Source organism: Osmerus mordax, chromosome 8, assembly GCF_038355195.1.
Source record: "Osmerus mordax isolate fOsmMor3 chromosome 8, fOsmMor3.pri, whole genome shotgun sequence".
Lineage (NCBI taxonomy): Eukaryota > Metazoa > Chordata > Actinopteri > Osmeriformes > Osmeridae > Osmerus > Osmerus mordax.
The window spans coordinates 14,114,038-14,134,953 of record NC_090057.1 but is presented as its reverse complement, the minus strand read 5'-3'; the positions used below and the strand labels follow the sequence as shown (position 1 = coordinate 14,134,953).

The 20,916-nt window shown below is 45.1% G+C and overlaps 3 protein-coding genes and 1 long non-coding RNA gene across 4 annotated transcripts in view; 2 read left to right on the top strand and 2 right to left on the bottom strand.

The window, feature by feature from the left end:
• Positions 1-53: 53 nt before the first annotated feature.
• On the top strand, positions 54-4,748 carry esco2 (establishment of sister chromatid cohesion N-acetyltransferase 2). The gene is made up of 10 exons (XM_067242344.1): positions 54-164; positions 650-725; positions 816-1,821; positions 2,098-2,219; positions 2,477-2,621; positions 3,004-3,135; positions 3,358-3,447; positions 3,536-3,679; positions 3,896-4,080; positions 4,190-4,748. Exons 2-10 carry the CDS (start codon positions 670-672, stop codon positions 4,320-4,322), a joined length of 2,013 nt encoding a protein of 670 aa, XP_067098445.1. The 5' UTR covers positions 54-164; positions 650-669; the 3' UTR covers positions 4,323-4,748.
• A 65-nt stretch (positions 4,749-4,813) lies between these two features.
• On the bottom strand, positions 4,814-10,335 carry pbk (PDZ binding kinase). The gene is made up of 7 exons (XM_067241475.1): positions 10,274-10,335; positions 9,795-9,996; positions 9,529-9,668; positions 9,066-9,235; positions 8,639-8,768; positions 6,502-6,684; positions 4,814-6,390 (listed from the first exon to the last, which is right to left on the bottom strand). The coding sequence occupies exons 2-7, from the start codon at positions 9,986-9,988 to the stop codon at positions 6,155-6,157; spliced, it is 1,053 nt and encodes a 350-aa protein (XP_067097576.1). The 5' UTR covers positions 9,989-9,996; positions 10,274-10,335; the 3' UTR covers positions 4,814-6,154.
• Positions 10,336-10,683: 348 nt separating this feature from the next.
• On the top strand, positions 10,684-13,077 carry LOC136947973 (uncharacterized). Its single transcript, XR_010877035.1, has 2 exons — positions 10,684-10,839; positions 11,782-13,077. It is a non-coding gene; the product is annotated as an uncharacterized lncRNA (long non-coding RNA).
• Positions 13,078-16,050: 2,973 nt separating this feature from the next.
• scara5 (scavenger receptor class A, member 5 (putative)) overlaps positions 16,051-20,916 on the bottom strand; it is a 64,236-nt gene continuing 59,370 nt past the window's right edge. The window contains exon 10 of the mRNA XM_067242068.1: positions 16,051-18,610. Coding sequence (XP_067098169.1) covers positions 18,477-18,610 — 134 coding nt within the window. The 3' untranslated portion in view covers positions 16,051-18,476. The remainder of the gene's footprint in view (positions 18,611-20,916) is intronic.

The window sequence follows — 20,916 nt, the reverse complement described above, 5'->3', positions numbered from 1 at the left end:
GGTCTAACGGCTTCCGGGTCATAGGTCATACATGACGTAGTGCGTTTTTTTTCAGAGAGGCGCGCGCGGTTCAAAATCTTGTTCCAAACATTCTGATCACATCACAAGAGAAGACAGTCACACAAAGCTCAATTTCGAAAACTTGGACAATAATCGCCGATTCGGTATGTAGTAATTTAGCATGTATGGACAGCAATTTCATTCAGCGGAGCATTGAATTAAAGAGCCTAGTTAGTTTGTTAGCTAGATTAATCCTTCTACTGTGTACGCGCCGCTTAGTTACAGCAAGATAGCTAGCTCTAACGTTAGTTACTCTGGTAAACTTTTCTAAAACAATCGCATAAAGCATTTAAAGCCCTGCTATGTTGCCACATTGCCACACAATGAAAACCAGAATGTTTGTTTATTACTAGCAAGTGCAAGCCATTTGCTAGCTATATAGCGCCCGATGTAGGCGAACTCCCGGGAAGTCAGCTCCCGCCAATAATAGTATTGTCAGTATAACAAGTAACATCTAGCTGAACAGTGGTTACCTAGTATTTTGTACAAAGTTAATTAAGTAACTTGACTACCGTAAAGTAATCGTTTAATTGGCATTCAAATGATCTAAAATTACGTTAGTGACGTCTAAATGTTGTCCACTGCACAGGTCAGAAGACTTGGTAAATTATGTTGCCCAAATTAACGGCTGTGAAGAGGAAGCGCTCTTCTCTAGACTCTGAGAGGTGAGAACCAGCCGGCACAGGCACCTTTAACTGAACAAAACACCTTTTGCTGAACCGTTATAGCATATGAGTATTTTCCCTGTGTTCCAGTCTTCCTGCCAAGAGGCCTGTCGACCAGGGCTCTCCCCTCAAGACGTCCCTCAAACTGTCCCAGACCCCAATAAAGAAGGGGCAGATGAAGAACTACACTTCCCCACAGCGCTCCTCCGCTCTCCAGCTCAGAGACTCCCCAGCCCGGTCCCCTCAGAAGGTACCGAAGCTAGCCTCGCCGTTCAATGCAGCGGTGGTGACAGGCTGCTTTTATGGCAAGAAGAAGGCTCTGTACCTAACCCCCCTGGAGAGGAAGATGCTGAAGGAGACCAAGCCACCTCCACAACTTGTATCCAAGGTCACTCCGGACCCTTACGAACTGCCAAAGGTTGCGGATAGGAAGACGAAGGGAAGGGGGGGAGGCAAAGTCAGGAAGGTGGCTGCCGTCCATGGTGGCAAGACTGGCGTAAAGCAGTGTGCCCCCTACATACCCTCCAACACTAAAGCAGCCAGCGGCACCAAACAGGAGCAGCCCAAGAAAAGCACGACTTTCAACTTCACCGGCAGCCTGACGTCCAAACTGAAGCCAAAGATCTACGTAGGTGCTGCGTTCTTCAGCACAGGCAAGAAACCCACCTCCATGTACAAGAAATCAACCCCCAGATCCACCAAGGAGCCTGCCTCCAAAACGGTGAAAAACAAATCTTCTGTCGTTCTACCCGAAAGAAAAACAGAGACGATCCAGACCCAGAAGAGCTTCTCAGCTGGACACAGCGTCTTGGAGAAGACCTCGGACGAGCCTGTTGTTCCACAGCCTCCGGCTCCGCACACAGACCTGGAAGACTTAGTAGGAGAAGACCTGGTCTCCAGTGAGGCTGTGTCCTCCAGCCCTAAGCCCCAGGAGGATGTGAGCTCCAGTCCCCGGCAGCGGAGCCTGCCCTGTCCAGACACCCTGTCTCCCAGCCGGCTGGCAGAGCGCTACGGCCTGACCAGGGAGGTGAAGATCCTGCTGGAACGCTCCCCGACCCCCTCCAGCCCCGGCCCTGCCACAGACATCAACACACAGGTGGGAGTCGGTGTGGTTGTATGTGTGTGGATAGACAGAGTGGTTGGGTTGATAGAAAGAGAGCATAAGTAGAGTACAGTTATGGGGGTTGATGTGGGAGAGCATTGATGTTAGGAAAATTGTGTGTGCGTGCGTGCGCGAGTTCATGGAAAGTAAGGTAGAGTACATGTTATGGGGTATGTGGGAGAGCATTGATGATGAGGCCGATTGTGTGTGGGATGAGTATGGGTGGAATGACTGATGAACGGCTCCTTCATCGGTGTGTTTCCCTTCCAGAAGGACTTCCTAACAGAGGCTGGCTCCGACGCAGTGTTCGACCTGGGAGACGTCGGCTCCTCCGCCAGCCCAGCCTCATCTCTCTCTGCTGTCTACCCCATCTTTGGCTCGGCATCCAAGAGGTGGGAGCCTTCTCCAGGTCACACACTGCGAGCTCTGCTCCAGGGGTTACAGCACTTGACTGCGAGAGGTCGCAGGTTCAAATCCTCCCTGTTCTGCACGTCCCTTTGGATAAAAAGAGTGCTAAAGCCAAAGAATACATAAATTGGCGGGTTGGGGTGGTTTAATAGAAGAGCCAAAACTGTTTTGTTTTAATGTCAGTATCAACTTTTTGTTGATAAATGCAAGTTATTAAATCGTGTGTCTATTGTTCTTCTAGGTGCCAGATGAAGTCTGGCCTGGCCTCCCCCGTGACCTGCAGCACCCCTACTGGTCCGGTGGGCTCACTGCCCTCAGCTGTCAAGGAGAGGAGCCTTCGGAAGAGAAAGGAGCCCAAGAAACAGGACGACAACCAACTAATTATCGTATGTACAAACAGTATTGTTTATGAGTCCATTCATGGGGACTAAGTGTCTGTCCTAACACAAACTGCTGCGTTCCCAAGTCCTAAAAACCACCCCTAATCGTCCCCTATCTTTGCACAGTGCTAACCTGTAGTTGTCTCCTGTGACAACACAACTCTCCATCTCCACCCCTGACGCAGCACGAGCCCCAGTCCTTCACTGTTCTATAGTGACAGACCTTTCCTTTCCTAGCTTAACCCCCAGCCCTCCCCTGTCCTATAGCTCAACCCCCAGCCCTCCCCTGTCCTATAGCTCAACCCCCAGCCCTCCCCTGTCCTATAGCTCAACCCCCAGCCCTCCCATCCTGTAGCTTAACCCTAACCTCTGAATCCTCCTGTCCCAGGATGCGGGTCAGAAGCAGTTCGGGGCAACCACCTGTAGCTCCTGTGGGATGATCTACAGCGCTGACAGCCTGGAGGACAACTACCAGCACACCCTGTTCCACCAGCAGCTGCTCGACAGCATGAAGTTTGTGGTACGCCGCCTTCCCCCAACTCCACTCAATTCTCTCTTTTACCATCCTTCTCTCTGCCCCCCCAGTCCTCCCTTTTTCCTTTAGCCCCTCCTCCTTCCTTCCTTCAGCCCACCCCACACCTTTTGAGTGTGCTACTCCTACCCATTGAGATCAATTTCCTCGCCACCATTCTGTCCACCCTCCACATTCTTAACCCCTCCAACCCGTCTCGTCCTGACGCAGGGCTGGAAGAAGGAGAGAGTGGTGGCAGAGTTCTGGGACGGCAAAATCATCCAGGTGCTCCCAGGCGACCCCAAATTCGCAGTCAAGAAGGTGCGCGTGTGTGTGTGTGTGTGATGAATGGTAGATCTCTGAGATCATTTGGGTCTTTGACGTTAACCCTCACCCCCTCTCTCTCCAGGCAGAGCAAGTGCGCCGGCTAGCAGACAGCGAGCTCGGCTTCCAGCAGCTCTCCCTCAGCTCCCCCAGAAAGGCCAAGACCTACCTGTTCATCAACACAAACCGCATGATCGTGGGCTGCCTCGTGGCAGAGCACATCCGCCAGGTACACACACACACACACACATCAATCACCATGGCTTCCCTTGTAACTCATGTATTATGGGCTACTTGTGTGGGGGATACGAGCAAGGTAGACCATCCTCATCCTGGCCATCTCAACACCCCTGACCCCCTCACCCCTTTAGTGGCTAGCCCTGCCGAAAGAGGCAGCAATGCAGGTCTGTGATCCCTGTTCTCTTGGTACCCCCCTCCCCTGCAGGCATTCCGGGTCCTGGCAGAGCCTGCCCAGCCCAAGGACATGACCCGGGAGGACTTCATGGAGCCCCACAGGGCCTGGTGCTGCTCCTCCTCCCCGGAGCCGGCCATCCTGGGGGTGAGCCGGGTGTGGGTGTTCAGCCTGGCCCGCCGGAGCGCCATCGCCACCCGTATGCTGGACACCGCCAGGTAAACACACGCCACAGGCTCTGGGGCTGGGTTTAGTTTTGGGAGCTCTCAAAAGCGGAGAATGTTAATATCAACCCCTTCTCCCTCTCTCCACTGTTGTCATGTCCAGGAGCACCTTCACTTACGGCAGCCCCCTGACCAAGGAGGAGATTGCCTTCTCTGACCCCACCCCCGACGGGAAGCTGTTTGCCACTCGGTACTGCAACACCCCAACCTTCTTCGTTTACAACTTTGTCGGCTGAACGTTATGGAGTTCAGGTTTTTAATTTGTAATTTTTTGGACTGTTCGGCAACCTCAGAGGAGTTGGTTTGTATGCATGTTGGTTTACCTCTGGCGGAGAAATACGTCTTGACCTGTGCCTGATTTGAGTAATTTCAGATAGGTACTTGTTGTCAAAGGACATGTTTGTTTCATGTGTTGAGCTAAAGTTTAAGCTGTACCAACTGATGAAGGTTTGCTATCAGTGTTGAGGGCGGTTTTGTTTTCTACATGTTGTAGTAAAAACAAAGTCCCCCTTTTTATCTTCCTGCTGCTGAAAAGTTGACTGTTCCAAAAGCTACCCTGTATGAGGTTCTGGTCTGTTCAGATGGATGGTATCAGTGTTGAAGTCTAATCTGTTGCACCCTGTAAATAGTTTGAAATAAAGGTTTTACCTTTTTTTATCCAAGGCAAATGTGTCAATTGAAATTCTTAAATGGAAAATAAAAGTAGTAATAGTTCAAATCAAGCAAATCATGTTTTATTGCGTTTATATTACAGAAATTGTCATAAGATTTCACAACATGGTTAGAGTGAGAATCCTAATTTGTTTCCACCCCTAAATCTATTTTCACCTGAGATGAAGATCACAGTATGGCAGTGAAGCTTGAAGCTGACCCGTGGTGAGGAGGGCACTCAATTGAGGCTGCATGACAAGGGGGTTTTCATATCCTGCTTTATATCAGATCTTTAGGATGCTTGGTCACTCAAAGTATACAGAGCACTGTAAAGGAAAGCAGAGTTCTAGAAGGAATATTCCACACAGAGAACGCTATTTATAACATGTATAGGTTTCCACAAGACATTGACATCGGGAGAGATAACCCCAAAATCAAAAATACCTTTTTACTCTTGTTTCCTATCTTGTTGGTTTTGGTATGAGTTGCCGGGTCTGATATATACATTTTATATTAAAGGCAGGATAGGCAAGTTTGGTGAACCTAGCAATTTTACCTTGAGTTCGAAAGGATTCAAACCAAAATAATGGGTCAGATGGCTGAGCAGTTAGGGAATCAGGCTATTACAGTTTTTCCCCATTGCTTTGGCTCATTTCACGAAACAGAAATGACATTCTCAAAACAACACCTGCAAACCTCCCACCGCTTATTTTTGCAAAAGTATTTAAAGCTTTGAGAATGTCCTCTTTTTTTCCTCGATGAGCCAAAGCAACCGAGAAGGAGCATTTCATTTTGGGAGCACTGACTATATGAGAAAATGATTTGTTTTTGAAGCATGAGTTAACTGTTTTGGATGAGATATGACATTTTGAAGGTGATCTATGTAGTTGTGCTGAACTATATAGGCTATTTTGCCAAATGCACTTAGAGCTGTGAGAATGTCATTTCTGTTTCAAGAATTGAGCCAAAGCAATGGAGAAATATTCCTGGCTGTGCCAAATAACGTTGTGTCCTTGGGCAAGGCACTTCACCCTACTTGCCTCAGGGGTATGTCCCTGTACTTACTGTAAGTCGCTCTGGATAAGAGCATCTGCTAAATGACTAAATTTAATGGTTAATTAATCTCTCAAATGGAACTAGATTGGGCTATATTCAAGGCAGACATCTCTATGGCAAATATCTCCAAAACAATAAAGATAGATAAATAGCACTACAGGTAAAAAGGAAAATACATATTTTAGATTTTGGGGTGAACTGTCCCATTAATACAAAACAAGAATATGAGACATTTAATACAACAATCAAATGACTTTGACAAAAAACAACATAATACAGGGACTACAGTATGGCTTCACAATTACGTAATTAGGGCAAGCTGGGATCTAGTTCTATAACACTGCCCCTCACGACCAACAGCTTAGTCTATCACTATGACCTCACTGTTCTTGTTACAGACTGATGTATTTGATTCAAGTGCTTGGACAATCTGGGCGGCGGATGGGCGTTTCTTGGCGTCCATCTCTGTGCAGAGGCAGAAGAGCTCCACCATCCTCTGGTAAGCTCCACCCAGGCCGGCTGAGTCCAGAGCAGGCCTGGTGCCCAGTTTCTCGTAGTAGGCATCCTCGTCAAAGTCCTCTTCATCCATAGAGTCATCTGAGAAGGAGGCAGTGAATTCAGAACATGTAAACATATGAGTGAGCGAGAAAGACAGAAGGACGAGAGTTTGTGTATGATGCAGAAGGTGGGATACGATGGCATGCTCACCATCGTCTTTGCCCTCGTCTTTTCCCAGCATGTCCACGTGAGGCATATCCAGGGTCATCATCTCCCACAGGGTCAGGCCGTAGGCGAAGATGTCTGCCTTGTCTGTGATCTCCCCTTCCTCCTCCAACGCCTCCATGGGCTTCCAGGGCTCCGTGCCCACGTACTCCGCCTTGGGGTCGGCCACTGGAGGGGGAGCGGGGAGGAGGGAGTGAGAGATGGAAAGGAGGAGCAGGGTTCACAAGGGAAATTTGTCATGGTACATTTTAATGCTATTATACAGAAAAGGAGAGGGAGTGAGAGAAGTGGAGAGAGAGTCATGGGGAAGGAAAGGGAGAAGTTTGCAACGTAAATCAGACAACATGACCTGATGCTGTTTCCCTGGATGAAAGGGGAGGGAGGGATAGAGAAAAGGACGATGAATGGAAAGGAGAAAGGTTCACCAGGTAAATCTGACATGTGACTTCACAATACTGAAACTTAGCAATACTGAAACTTAAAGGTCCCATGACATGAAATGTTCACTTTAGGAGGTTATATTTAACATTAATGAGTTCCCCTAGCCTGCCTTTGGTCCCCCAGTGGCTAGACATTTTGATAGATGTAAACCAAGCCCTGGGTATTCTTCTCCGCCGTTGAGAAAATGAAACGCTCGGTTTTGAAAATCCTCTCCTTATGTCGTCATAAGGAGGAAGGTTACCTCCCCTTTCTCTGCTTTGCCCGCACAGAGAATTTGGCCCACCAATGAGAAAATGAGCTATGACTGTGCGAGCGCGATATTGGTTTTTCCTCGAGACATCATGGCTTGCAAACGACCGAAGCATTCCAGTTAGCCCCGCCTCTTTCTTCCTCATAGCATTTAAAGCCACTGACACAGAAACGGCACGTCCTGAGGAAAGGTCATTGTGGGACTGGCTCGTAGTGGCTGTAATTCTGCACCAAGGCTAAATTTCGGGAAAGAGACTTCAGATACAGTATTAGGGGACCACTAAGGCCTATATAAAAGCATCCAAAAACAGCATGTCATGGGATCTTTAACAATACTGAAACTTAGCAATACTGAAACTTGGCAATACTGGAAAAAAGTATTTTCTTTTCAAAAATGCCCCTGAGGTGGAATATTCCTGACATTCAACCAAAGCCATTCACCAGCACCACAAACAGCCAGGGAATCTGACGCTTGGCAGAACTGGACTATTTATGACAAACTGCTTGACAGAACAGAATAGGAATGCGTGTGTTACAAGGCCAACATAAAAGCCAAGCAGAGGGTAAACATTTTTGTCCTCTTTAATGCCCCTGCCCTGTCTCTATAACTATAATTAAAATCAGTCGTCGCAGGAGACATTTCAAAGTAATCAGACCTTTGAAAAGACTAAATTAAACCACCTGGCTGAGACCGGGTTAGAAATGAAACTTACCGACTCAATCCTGAAGAGCAGAATTAAATCAATGAAATATGGGCCTCTCTTAATGAGGGCTTCTTAATGAGAACGGTGAGTGGCATTTCTGATGCAACAGAAAACAGAACCCTAACCTTTCTCCCTAGTTGAGGGACAACAGAACTAGGGTATCAGCATACTGTTGTGTGATGATGATGAAAGAGGTTGTGGTGCAGCCAGGGTTGTGTTCCAGGCATTAGTACGAGGATGACATGAGAGAGTGTGGGGGAGGCGTTGTGAAATCATGGGGCCTTGCTGTGCAAACAGGACCAGATGCCTGTATGCACGCTACAGTGTGGGCTCTGACTGCAGGGAGGTTGAGGATGCATAGTGATAATAAACAGGAGGGGGGGATGGGGGGTGGAAGAGGGTAAGGAGTCAGGGGGTCATGAGCTTTGTCGGCCTGACATGCATGTTATCTGCCCTTATTAGCTTATTAGCTCATTCCAAACTGTGACCAATGCCAATCTCCCTTCTCTGCAGAATGCATTTGTCTATCGCACAAACAACTTACTCCCTCCCCCCCCCCCAAACCCCACCCTACCACCTTAAGTAACGCATTTTCTGCAGGAAATACTGGTGCTTATATCACTGCTTGCTTCCCTCTCATTCAGTTCATAGCTTTGACGGCAAGGGAGGGACAACGGCGAGCCGATTGGCTACCGTCAGCTTTTCAACCAAGCCGATTGGCCGTCTACCTTTCATGTTCTCATCCAGCTGGAGGGACACGCCCACATCGCAGATCTTGACGGTGTTGAAGTCGCCCTTGACAACCACGTTGCAGGACTTGATATCTCCATGCAGGAGCCTTTTCTCGTTGTGGAGGTACTGACCAGAAAGAGACAGGTTGTCATTTCTCCACAAAGGACTAAGAGAATGTTCTCCTTTTTATCATAATAATAATTATAAATTAAATTTATTAAGTGCTACATTACAGTAAAAATTACAATCATATATATCAATGTAATATACAATAAAAATAAGAACAGACACAATTAAATTAACAATTAAAATCCTGATTAAAAAGGAACGTTTAAAGCAAATTTTTTAAAGCGAGGGGCATTTCTAATGGAAACAGGAAGTGAACTTCTAAACACATCCTAGATACCGGAGGTATGGAGTTACCTGCAGTCCTCGTGCAACGTGCAGGGCCACCTTCTCGATGTTGTGGACGGGGAAGGCTTTGAGACCCTCTTCTTTCCTCTTCTCTATCAGGTCGTTGAGGGACTGCTCTCCCCCGTACTCCATGGCCAGGCACTTGGAGCCATCCTTCGCTGTAGTGAAGGCTCGGAACCCTGGCGACACACGCGTATGTAACAGGTGTAGTTGCTTTTCAGTGTAGCTTCCTCCCAATCTTGCCTAAGGTTCAAACACGGGTCCTCTGACTTATAAATCAACTACCACCTTTACAAACACTTTACTTTACTACTGAAAAGCTAGATCTTTTATGGTGAGCAGTGTTTGTACTGAGGAGTGAGTTTAACCGATTCAACTCAGTTACACACACGCACACAAGCAATTAATTAACTCCAGAGGGTTGTGGGACCATCTATTTGGTTGCCTCAAGAGTTTGCTTCCTGGCTCTTACCAACGATGTTTGGGTGCTTCAGGTCCTTTAGGATCTTGGCCTCATCACACAGTCTACTCTGGTACACGTCAATCTGCCTGGCAGCACACCTGTTGTTGATCTTCTTAACTGCCCAGGGGGACAGATTCAGCTTCCCCACCCTGAGACAGACAGACAGGGGTCAGGAAACTTTCCTCTGCACGCAGTGTAAGCCATATTAGATGAGGGAGTAATGGGGTCCGGCAATGGACATGAGGAGAGGGAGCGGATACAGAGCAGCAGCATACCTGTCAAAAAGGTAGACATTCACGCCGGTGCCACACCCAAGTTTTTTCATGAAGGGTGAGGCGGGGATGGTGATTGGAGTGCACGGGGTCCCAACGCTACCTTTTTGGGTCAGATTCCGCACCCTGTCTGGTTTGTGCGGAGTCTTGAAGGAATCGGCGTCAAAGGGGCTAGAGGTAGCTTTGACTGGGTCCATTCTTAGCTCTGCTAGCACAATGGGGGATGTTGTTACTTTAGCGAGGCTGGCTAGCCCATACTGTGCTGTACAGTAGACCTTTATGTCTAGCTATGAGTTAGTAGCCTACAGTACCAGTAGCTAGCAAGCCTCTGAGTAACATCAGCCATCCAGAACTTATTCTGTCAGCGATTGCATTCATTCAATGGTAGACATTAGATTGAAGACGCTTATATTAGTTCACGTCACAGAAAACATATTGGAACAAATATTTTAACAAAACATTGTCGTCTAAAACGTACTTACCAGTCTGTCTTTGTTGATGTCAGAGGTCTACGCGCCCTCGAATCTTTCAAAAAATGCTTTTTGGACTTGTCACTGCGTACGGGCACTGCAAAGGGACAAAGTGCACGCCTGAGACACATACATGTTTTTAAAGTCTCGGTATAATTAACTGTCATAATGAATCGCCTTATTGTAACGGCTATACGGTTATAGTTTTCCTTATTTAATTTGCTTAGTGTAAATCCCACAGTGGTTTTTCGCATATCTGAAAAGTGTACAACATCGTCTCTTGAATAGTTTAATTAGGTGAATAGCAGCAATCACACCAGCAGAGGTCAGACGTGGTGCTTCTGTGGAAGATAACAGACGCAAGGCCATTACAACTAAATAGGGGTTATGCGCAACATTCTTCCGGGTTCTACAAAACAGATGTAACTACTTCCGGCCGTCCGCTACTGATGTAAACACAGCGTAGTAATGGCCACCTTCGGTGTTTACAGGAGCTAACGTTACCCTTAATTACAATTTCCGATGTACACCGTATTGACAAACGGACGTCCAGAGCCCCGAGTACTCTGTTAGACAAGGTATTTAAGTTTTACGCCTCCTCATTTATTCATAATTATGAAGGTATGTAATAATAATGTGTAGCTTTTGCTAATGGCATCGGATATAGCGATAGTGTTAGCTAACTAGACTTGTATGCTATCAGTAGTTTAGTATTCTATTTTTGCTCACAGACGATTAAAACAGTCAAACGAAGACTGCATTTTAGCGATGGGGTTATAGTACCAACAGTATAATTACTACGATGTCCTGTGTGTTTATGCTGGTCAACCGTTATGTAATCCATCAGACTGTAGGTCTAATGTAGACTGCTGTTCTGGCAGGTGTTTCAGATTTCTAAAATATTGTTAGAATAATGATAAAAGTACTGAATGGATGAATGCTGTATCTTCTTGTCCACCAGTTTCAAACAAAGACAGGTTGACCGGTACTATCAGTGTCAGAGCAGCTTGTCACAGGTCCATGCAGAAGAATGAAAAACCACACAGCTTGAGAGTAGGCTAATGTTTAGGGATGGGTTTGGGTATTCTGTTCAATTTTGCAGTCTGTTCCAGTTCAATGACTGCAGCATAGCATGCGTTCATCAAGCCTCTCAGAACGAAAATATTTACATTAAAACTGCTTTCATTTGACCATGAACATGTTCTCGACTATGTAAACATTCTTCTGAGACACTTGATAAATGGCTATAGTCTACCTGTTAGTGGAGAAGTAAGGTAATTGGGGCAAAGTTGATTGACAGTAAATCTTTCTATTGCAACATATTTGGTATGGTATACCTCACCTCGTATTGTAATAGACTTGTAGGAAACCCCTTGTCAACAAACTTACCCCAGCAACTTTACTAGGCCAATTCTTAATTCAGCTGTATCTGAATGGTAGCAAAATTAACTTCAAAAACAATTCAAAGGATACATCAGTATCAATGTTTGTCTAATTGTCTCTTTGTGTATTTTACACAGATAGTGCTACGTGATTCAGAACCTGTCGTCATGACCTCCAGTCAGTGTTCGTGCAAAGCTGGCACAGCAGTGTGTAATGACACTGCTGCACTGCTCTTTCAGACAGCTCATTACTCAGAGCTCAATATCCAGGTTGTCCCCCCTGTTCATGCCTGCACAGAAACTGAACAACAATAGCACAAGCCCAGAACTGCAGTAAGGGTTGAGGCAAATGTACTGTATATGTATGTAAGAGTTAGGCTATGTATGCAGCAATAAAAATTGTAAATTGCTAAAATAAAGTATTGTGATCTAAGGTCAGAAGCATTTTGAGGTGCAGCGTAATATAGTGGAGACTCAGTTTATTTTCCGAGCGGTAAATGGGACTGCACCCGACTACATCAAGTCTCTCCTCCAGCCTTACACCCCCACCCGCCAACTACGGTCTTCTTCTGACAACCGTCTGGTGGTCCCACCGCTCAAGAGCACCCGGTCCCAACACAAGCTCTTCTCCTGTCTGGCCCCCCAATGGTGGAATCAATTCCCCACCTCCATCAGAGACACTGACTGTCTCTCCACCTTCAAGAAAAGGCTCAAGACAGACTTGTTCCGATACTTAGGAATGATTGGCTGGACCTGATGTTAGTTTCCTCCAGGATCACAATGACTCTTATTGAGAGACTTATTGCTCTTGTTGGTTAGTTGTAACTGACTTAAAGTTATTGTACTCGCTGTGAATTATATTATTGTTGCTTGCTTTTTCTACAGGTACACACTTGCACTTCTGAAGTTCATGTTGTTTAATTGTAACTTGTCTAAACATGCTCTTATGGTACTTCCCTTTGGGACTTATTTGTTTTTTCACAATGTATGCTTCATGTTTTGGCTACCCGCAATGTTTGGGGCTATCTCGTTGTTATGATCAGTGACCTATGCACTTTTGTAAAGCTCTCTCTTGGAAGTCGCTTTGGATAAAAGCGTCTGCTAAATGCATAAATGTAAATATCCCTCCAACGTCAACAGCTGCAAAGTTCCATAGTCTTTGGGTCTTTTGCCAAATGATGGAGTGGAAAGGGGGAAGTGAACGTATGGACCAAAAGACTGGGGGTGGCATGTTTTGGATGGGAGATTTATGCCAATAATGACCATCAGGTCATTAGCAGAAGGATGATTGGATGAAGATTAGGCCGATGTATTTGTCATATGAATGGTGTTTCTGCCTATTCAAATTAGAGCATATTCAATAAGTGTGGAGCTAATGTGCATATTCAAATTACTTTCAAAAGAAACTTGTAATAAAAAGTTACTTTTCATTTATACTTTTACTATGTTAAGTTTTATTGTGGTAGGAGTAAAGGAAAAAATTAAGCCTATTTGGGTGTATTTTGGGCATATTCGATTAGTGTACAGCTAATTTGCATATTAACATTCATTTTTAAAGAAACTTGTAATACAAAATTTGGTACTTGTCATGGGTAGTTTCATTGTGTAAAGTTTCATTTTGATAGGAGTAAAGGAAAAAAATAGCCCCATTGGGGTGCAATGTTGCCTGGCCTTATTGGCACACATCTCGGATTGATGAGAATTTAACATATTTCCTCAACTACGATTTCTTAGGACTTTTAGTATGTTGTTCTGGACACCTCATAGAAATTATCTAAGCTGCAAATTTTTTTTTTACAATTAGTCTGTTGTAAAACGCTACTTTGCCTGGACTAATAGTAACAAAGTTACATACTAGCTAGTTATAACAGTTACACAGAAAGAGACAATATGACAACGAAGTCCAAGTGGACTCAAAGAACGCAGTGTTCGGCAATCAACTGCAACAACTACCAATGTGACAGTATTTATGCCTTTCATCGCTTTCCCAAAGACCCTGACAGGTAAATTTTGTCGGTAGCGTATCTTATGCACCTGCTAACTTTAACGTTTTTTTTGTTTAGTAGTAGGCTAGTGAACTTAATTCCTTCTAGGAACTGCAGGTCCTAGCCATAGAAACCAGAATAACGATTTATATGGATATGACAGTAAATTAAAATGAGCTTCTTAAATTAATTTGCTGAATTCATATATTTCATTGATAACTTATTTGTGTATACTGTACAGTAGGCTAACGTTGTAATGTGTACTGTAGAGCTAGCGTTAACATTACCTCCTGGGAAACGGTCTAACGTTAGGCTATTATAACGTTATATAAACTCATCACTGTCACACTTAGCCTAATGTAGAGAGTAATATAATTTATAAAATGCTTGAACTTCTCTGTCAATATAAGTTCTTTGCATCACCAAGCGCTGCAGATGTGTACGGAAGTGAGAAGCGGAAACGATTACATCTGTTTTCCGGTTCGAACGCTGGGCGCTCCGCATAACCCCTATTGGGTCTAATTTGCAGTATGAGGGTGCAATTATTAGTGACCCATACATTGGTATTACATTCACATACATATTTTACGAAACTATGCATATAATAGTCTGTACAGTTATTGTGTCAGTTGGGTGGAGTATCAGCAGGTTAGGAAAATGTTCCTACACTGCTGCTGGAGGAACAAGACGCGCCGTCTACTGTGAGTGATGGTGCAAACTAGAATTGGCTACGTGAATTGAAAAACGTCACAACTGTGTTAATGTAGATGGTGTGTGTGTGTTGGTCGTCCCTGGTTTGCATACTGAAATTCTTTGAGTAATACCAGCGTCTTAAGGTGGGTAAGGTTACCATTAAGTCGTTGTTTGTTATCCTCTTTTCTCTCAATGGAACAGATATTGTGGGACAACGGTTTAATATAAAGAGAGCTGTTTCTGGTTAGAAAACAAACCCTCAAGAGATGAGCTCATGTAACTTGCTTTGGCCTCATGATGTGGTTGGGTTTATAGAAGGAGATGGAATAAAGGAGAATGACGGAGTCAGAAGATACTGACAGAAAAAGAGGATGAGAGTCATAGAACAACAGAAAGAAAGAGAGGGAGGTTTAATCCCTGGTCAAACCACAAAGTGGTCCCAACCACAGACAGGACAAGCTGTCCTCTGTCACACTCACATTCTGACAGCAGTTGGACAACCGCATGTATCATCTGAAATATGTTTCCAATAACTGAACCGAGTAGACGGACGGACATTGTTTACTTCTATTGTTTTATTTGGTACAGGAAGCTTATGCAGGCTTCGATGCTTTCAGAATATTCAATAGGAAACTGTTCCAATAGTTTGACATGTTTACATTGTTGAATTGAACCCTGGATTCTTCAGCATTTACCATTAGACCAAGACGACATCTAAGGGAAATATCTGTCCTTCTTTAGACTCCAGGAGAGCTTCATCAGAATCATTCTCTTTTTCAAACCTGGTTCCCAACCACTTCTTCTACATGTGGCCTCCCGGTATGTTCATATGTGCAATTGATCATTTCCTCTGACAGACAGGAAGAAGAACAATGTCTACAGGAAGTCCCAGGTCAGAGGCCTGAGATTACTCTCAGTATTGTACATTAGCCTGCAGTGCCTGGCTAGCCTGGCAGGGGAGGAGGGCTAATGGGGAACTGATGCTGTCCAGAAAGGGCCTCAAAGGGTTCTGGGGGACATAGTATAGAGCAGTATTTCAAAGCATCAATTTGAGAAACGTATGCTAAGACTCAGATCAGTGCTGATTGCCGAAGCTTTTCTTTCTTCGTTCTTTGTTCGTTCTTCCCCTGAGTTTTGACCCTGATGAAAAAAGGCCCATTATTTTACCACAAACCTCTGTGGTATTGTGTTAGATTGTGTGTGAGTGCATGTGCGTTCCTGCAGAGCACTGTGAGTGAGTTAATTGTAGCATTTCAAATTTCACAATGGGAGAAGGACGTCTGCACTTTTAACCTCCAATGGTAAAGTTGATTAAAGGAGTTTAAATGTCTTCCGCTTAGTACTGGCTTGGTTCTCTCCTGTCATCGTGCAATGTGTGCAGGTGGTCAGGTACTGTGGAGGACAACGTCTGCACGTGTGTGAGAGAGGGAAGGAGAGGTGTGTGTGTGAGTGTGTGATCCGGAGGCAATCCCTTCTATATCAGTCCCGCATGTGGAAACACTTTCAGGTAATTGTTCCTCAGCTGTCAATCAAGTCGATGTCATAGCCAGCTTCCCCTCTCTCCTCACCTGTTTCCTCTGATGTCTGAGTTACCGAGGGCAACTGGTCATTTGCTATGTATTCAGCTGTCTCTCTCTTCTTGTTCTCTCTCTTTGTCTCTCCCCCTTCCCATCTATCCATCCCTACTCTGGCTCTTTCTCCTATCATCAATCAGGAATAACCAGGTCCATGTGTATAAACAAACTCACTTTAATACATCAGCAGTACATGAAAACCGGGTACAAAACAACACAGGAATAGTATTCACATAGAAGCTGTTGTAAGGGTGTATCACACAATGTATTCTTCTGCTTTCAATTTGTTCTACCCCTCCATGAAAGCCCATGTGTCTTATTATGACCAGCACAGGGAGAAACCCATATTTACACTCCCACACAAACAAACAAGTGTGATTGGACTACAATCCAAACCTTAAAAAAATTCATGGAACACAGAATACTATAAAGTTGGTCTCCATAACCATGATTTATGGATTCCCCTGGAGGAGTTACCTCAATTGAGTTAAAGTAAAAGTATGCAAAAATGTAATTGTGTCACAGATATTTCAAACAAACTTTGCTGGTGAGGTGTTATCCCTTTATTCTACATACGTTTGCTCCATCAAGTCCCAAGGTTCTGTCACAGCCAGACCAGATTAGCTGTGCACCAGATCAAATACACGGTAGAATTCGCCAGGGTAATGTACTGTATCAAGGCATGGACAATCAGACTGGTGCTATCTCAGCATTGCACCCATCACCCTCTCATCAACGTGATAGGCCAGTTCTGGATGCCGATGTTTCATAGGTCGTTTTTGAATAGGGAGCTTTGGGTTCACACACCAGATGTATGAAAGCAGAAAGAGAAACGCAGATAAAGAAGCAGACAGAAAGAGAGAGAAAGGATACATTGCGAGGCAGTGTGTCTCAAACATTTATTTTGTATTCTGCTGTGCTCATTTGGAAAGTGTCACGTTGTTTATAATTGTCTTGTATCATAATCACCTCAATATGAACTGTTCAATATCAGAGACAGCAAGACTCCAGAAGTGATCAACCCCCTTCTATACGTTATTCCTAAGAAAATATTTGGAAAGAATTCCAGTCAGCATATTTCTCTTTCTCCTAACAAGAACCTAGCAAAGATTGTAAATCTACAATTGCATTGTTGCCAGTACAACTACTATCTGGGTGTGTGTGTATTGTCTTTGGCTGTTGTCTCAGTAAGCAGGAGAGCTATTGTCTGTACACCTCCAGAGCAGCACACTCAGACAGGCTGTTAGGGAAAGGCTGGCTGGAGCCAACAGGACTTTGCCAAAATGAAATACTAATAACAAAAACACAGAGAATTAGTCTAGTGTGTGTGTGTGTGTGTATGTGTGGCTGCATCTGCATTTGAGGTGTGTTAAAACCATAGTTCCATTCCATCTGAGAAAGAAAGACCTGAAGGAAACCAATTCACAGCCATTCCCTCCGGACTCGACGTGTGAAAGCACTGCATAGTTTATGATGCTTTTGAGCTTGTTTTGATCTGTCCATTCCATTGCCTGTGAGAAACCTCAGTGTGACCACGCACATTTGACTTCCCTTCCCGTTCCATCACCGAGCCTGGGCTTGTCATCTGTCTGCTCTTGTGGTCAGAGTCATGGTTTCCATACATAAACCTAACGCTACTCTAAACCACCCCTGCAACTAAAGCCAGAGAGACAGAGAGAGAGCGAGCGAGAGAGAGGGAGGGACGGAAAAAGAGATGGAAAGACGTGGTAGTGTTTTGAGCTGATTCTCAAAACCCCTGCAAGTGACGCCTAGGATGAAGACAGAGAGAGAATGAGAGACAGAGTGAGCGACAGGCAGAAACAGAGAGACATAAAGAAGCGCGGGGAGCACAGTAACAATGAGCCAGCAGAGAGGACCCAGAGTCATCCTTCTGGAGTTCCTCAGCTCCGAGGCCTGAGTGAACGAAGCCTCGACGGACACGCTCTCATAAATCTCACAGAAGACTATCGCCGGTGCCTGGCAACACAGCACCGATTGTTCTGTCTTTTCGCTCTCTCCTCGCTGCGCTCCTCTCCCTCTTGTCATCGCTTCATCCATCAACGCTTGTCGGTGGATGAACCTTTTTTTCAGCGGCTGGTTCGGGGCACTAAACAGGATTCAGCTAAGAGAGGCATCCCCACCAGCGATGTTTCAGCATACACAGAGAAGAGCAAAGAGCAGGCGTTGGTATGGAGGGCAAGTTAGCATCCACGTTAGAGTCCTCAGGTCGCCAGTCCTTGGCGAGGGTGGAGGACTCTGTCCTATTGTCCGTTGTGGTTTCATCCCTCAGTGTTTAAGTGAACGTTCCCAAAGCTAAGATGGCGGTGTGTGTGCAGTCCTACAGTCCCAACTCTCCAAAGGTTACACAAGGCCCTCAGAGAGTGATACACAAAACGGTAGTTGCTGCTGCATTTTACACAGCATCCTCAAAGTCCATACCAGGACATACATTTAGAGACAACACGTGTATGTGTGCGAGTCAGTGGTGTTAGGATTGTGGAGTACGTTTAGTGTGATGAAGGAAAGATGTGTGTGTGTAAGCATGCCATGTGTGTGTATGTGTGTATTGCTGAAACTCATGCTAGGTGGCGCAGGTCACCCCCGCGTCCTCGACGTGTCCACAGTTGGTCTTGCCCCAGCCTGAGAATTGGCACTGGTGGATGGAGTCCTCTGTCCCAAGGCACGCCACGTCATCCATCCAGATCAGACCAGTACCTGGGGGCGAGGTGGTGGGGAGGAGATGATGGGGGAGAGAGGGGAAAGAAGGTGGAGCCCGGGGAGTCAATACAACAACAACCTCAACATCCCACCATTCTTTGTTCAAGATTTGCTTCATGAAATGTCTGTCTTTTGAAATATCTGCTTTCCTTGCCTCATCCTTGCTGCCATCTTTCCTCATGTCTCCTTCTCAGTTGCTACACTTCGTTTCGATCTTTCAGAGTGAGGGCAGCGAGGAGGGCAGCTTGGAGTCCCCCTCGAAGGGCCCCTTACTAAGAGGACTTCATATAAAGCTGCTTTGGATGAGCTTTACTGTGGCAGTGACAAAAGACACTTGGGGCCTTTCTTGCACCCAGCACAATTGACTTTGTCAACGACGCAAGTATCATTCCTAGTTTGCATTAGTGATGGGTCGTTCGTGAACGATCCGGCTCTAAGAGCCGGCTCTTGAAGGTGAACGTCGGGAGCTGGCTCGCATATCTGAAGAGCCGACTCTATTTTTAATAGATTAATACAGCCTATAAAAACGAATTGATCATGAAATAATGAATTTTAATTGTATTTAAAATAATTGACTAATTCAAAGAACAACAAAAAAATACTTGTAGGCTTAAAGGCGCACACGATCATCCTCACATTCTGTTCCTGTCAATCCTGCATGAGGGAGGGCCGAGCCAACTCACACACAGTCAGAGATTAGTCAAAACTCGGAGAGCCATGACAAATCAATGCATTTGTAAATATATTTGGTTACGGTCGAGTATGATTTCATTTCATAATTTAATTCAAATTGTTTTCACACCCATCATAGTCAAATTCATAGTTAAAACATGTATTTTTTAAAGAGCCGTTCGGGAGCCAAAAGAGCCGGCTCTTTTTGGTGAGCTGAGCCATACGAGCCGGCTCACGAAAAAGAGCCAGAATGCCCATCACTAGTTTGCATTCGACGCAAAACGGACTTCTCCCTCCACAGACGCACGTCGGTAAGTTAGGGAATGTCTTTGCGCTCCCGCGGGCGGTTCAGCGAAAAAAGGAGGCGTGTTCCGGCGCAAACGTTCCCTGGTGCTATTTTGCAGTTTCAGAAAAACAATTCCGTCACTGACAAGGAAAAACGTAGTCTAAAGTCAATGGCGCGTTATTCAGATGCTATTTTAAGGGCGCAAGCTTGGTCCGTGCGCACTGCTGGCGAGGCCAGGGTCTTCTTCCTGCGAAACTACGTTACATTGTTTTGATTTATGGCGTGTTACATTTCTTCAATGATTATAAAAAGATTTTCATGAGAAATCTCTATGTATGAACTTGATTTGTAACAATTGTGGCAATTTCCTCCCACGTCTGTTTAACCGAAGCTCATTTGGGTGGGTTTCTTCTCCCATCTCCATCAGAATCAGAATCAGCGTTCGGTTTATTCGCCATGTAGCCTATGTTACACAAACACGGAATTTACTGTGGCAGGAAGGTGCAAACAATAAACATATACGGGTCTTAAATTAAGTAAAAAAGTACAATTGTTAAACTAATTCTAAGAACTAAAAAAGTAAAAAATATAACAATTACAAAAATAAAATATATATAAAAATAAGACTAAGAATTTGAATGAGCAGCATTAGCGGGCAATTTAGTGCAATGAGAAAACTGCTCTGCCTTTCCCATACAATGTATGGGAAAGGCAGAGCACTTCTCTATCTGTTACGGCCCTGACTAGAACGTCTGTCTCCTCGGCTGTGAACCGCTCCTGGCGTGCCCCTCGGCTTGAAGCAACGGCCCGGGTGGATGTAGGTGGTATTGCATTGCGTCAACATTTACAAAACTATCTCCCCCAATAATTTTTGTTCGATTCTCGAAGGAGTCAGGTGGCTGAGCGGTGAGGGAATCGGGCTAGTAATCCGAAGGTTGCCAGTTCGATTCCCGGTCAAGCCAACTGACGTTGTGTCCTTGGGCAAGGCACTTCACCCTACTTGCCTCGGGGGAATGTCCCTGTACTTACTGTAAGTCGCTCTGGATAAGAGCGTCTGCTAAATAACTCAATGTAAATGTAAATGTAAACCTGGCTCATACTACTAGGTTTTTCATAGAATAATTTTTCCTGATTTTTGCTAAATTTGAAACCAATCCGAAATGGGTAAACGAGCGCCCCATGTATTTGCTTACGTCAATAAAAGTTGTCTGCAAATGTGTTCGCGGATACTAACAGGGCACGAGCACAAAAGTTCACATTGGCCGATAGCCGATTTACCTGGAGCTGAAAGAAATGGCTTTAGTTGCCTGCCCTGTTGTAGCAAGTTCAGCATGGTTGTCACACA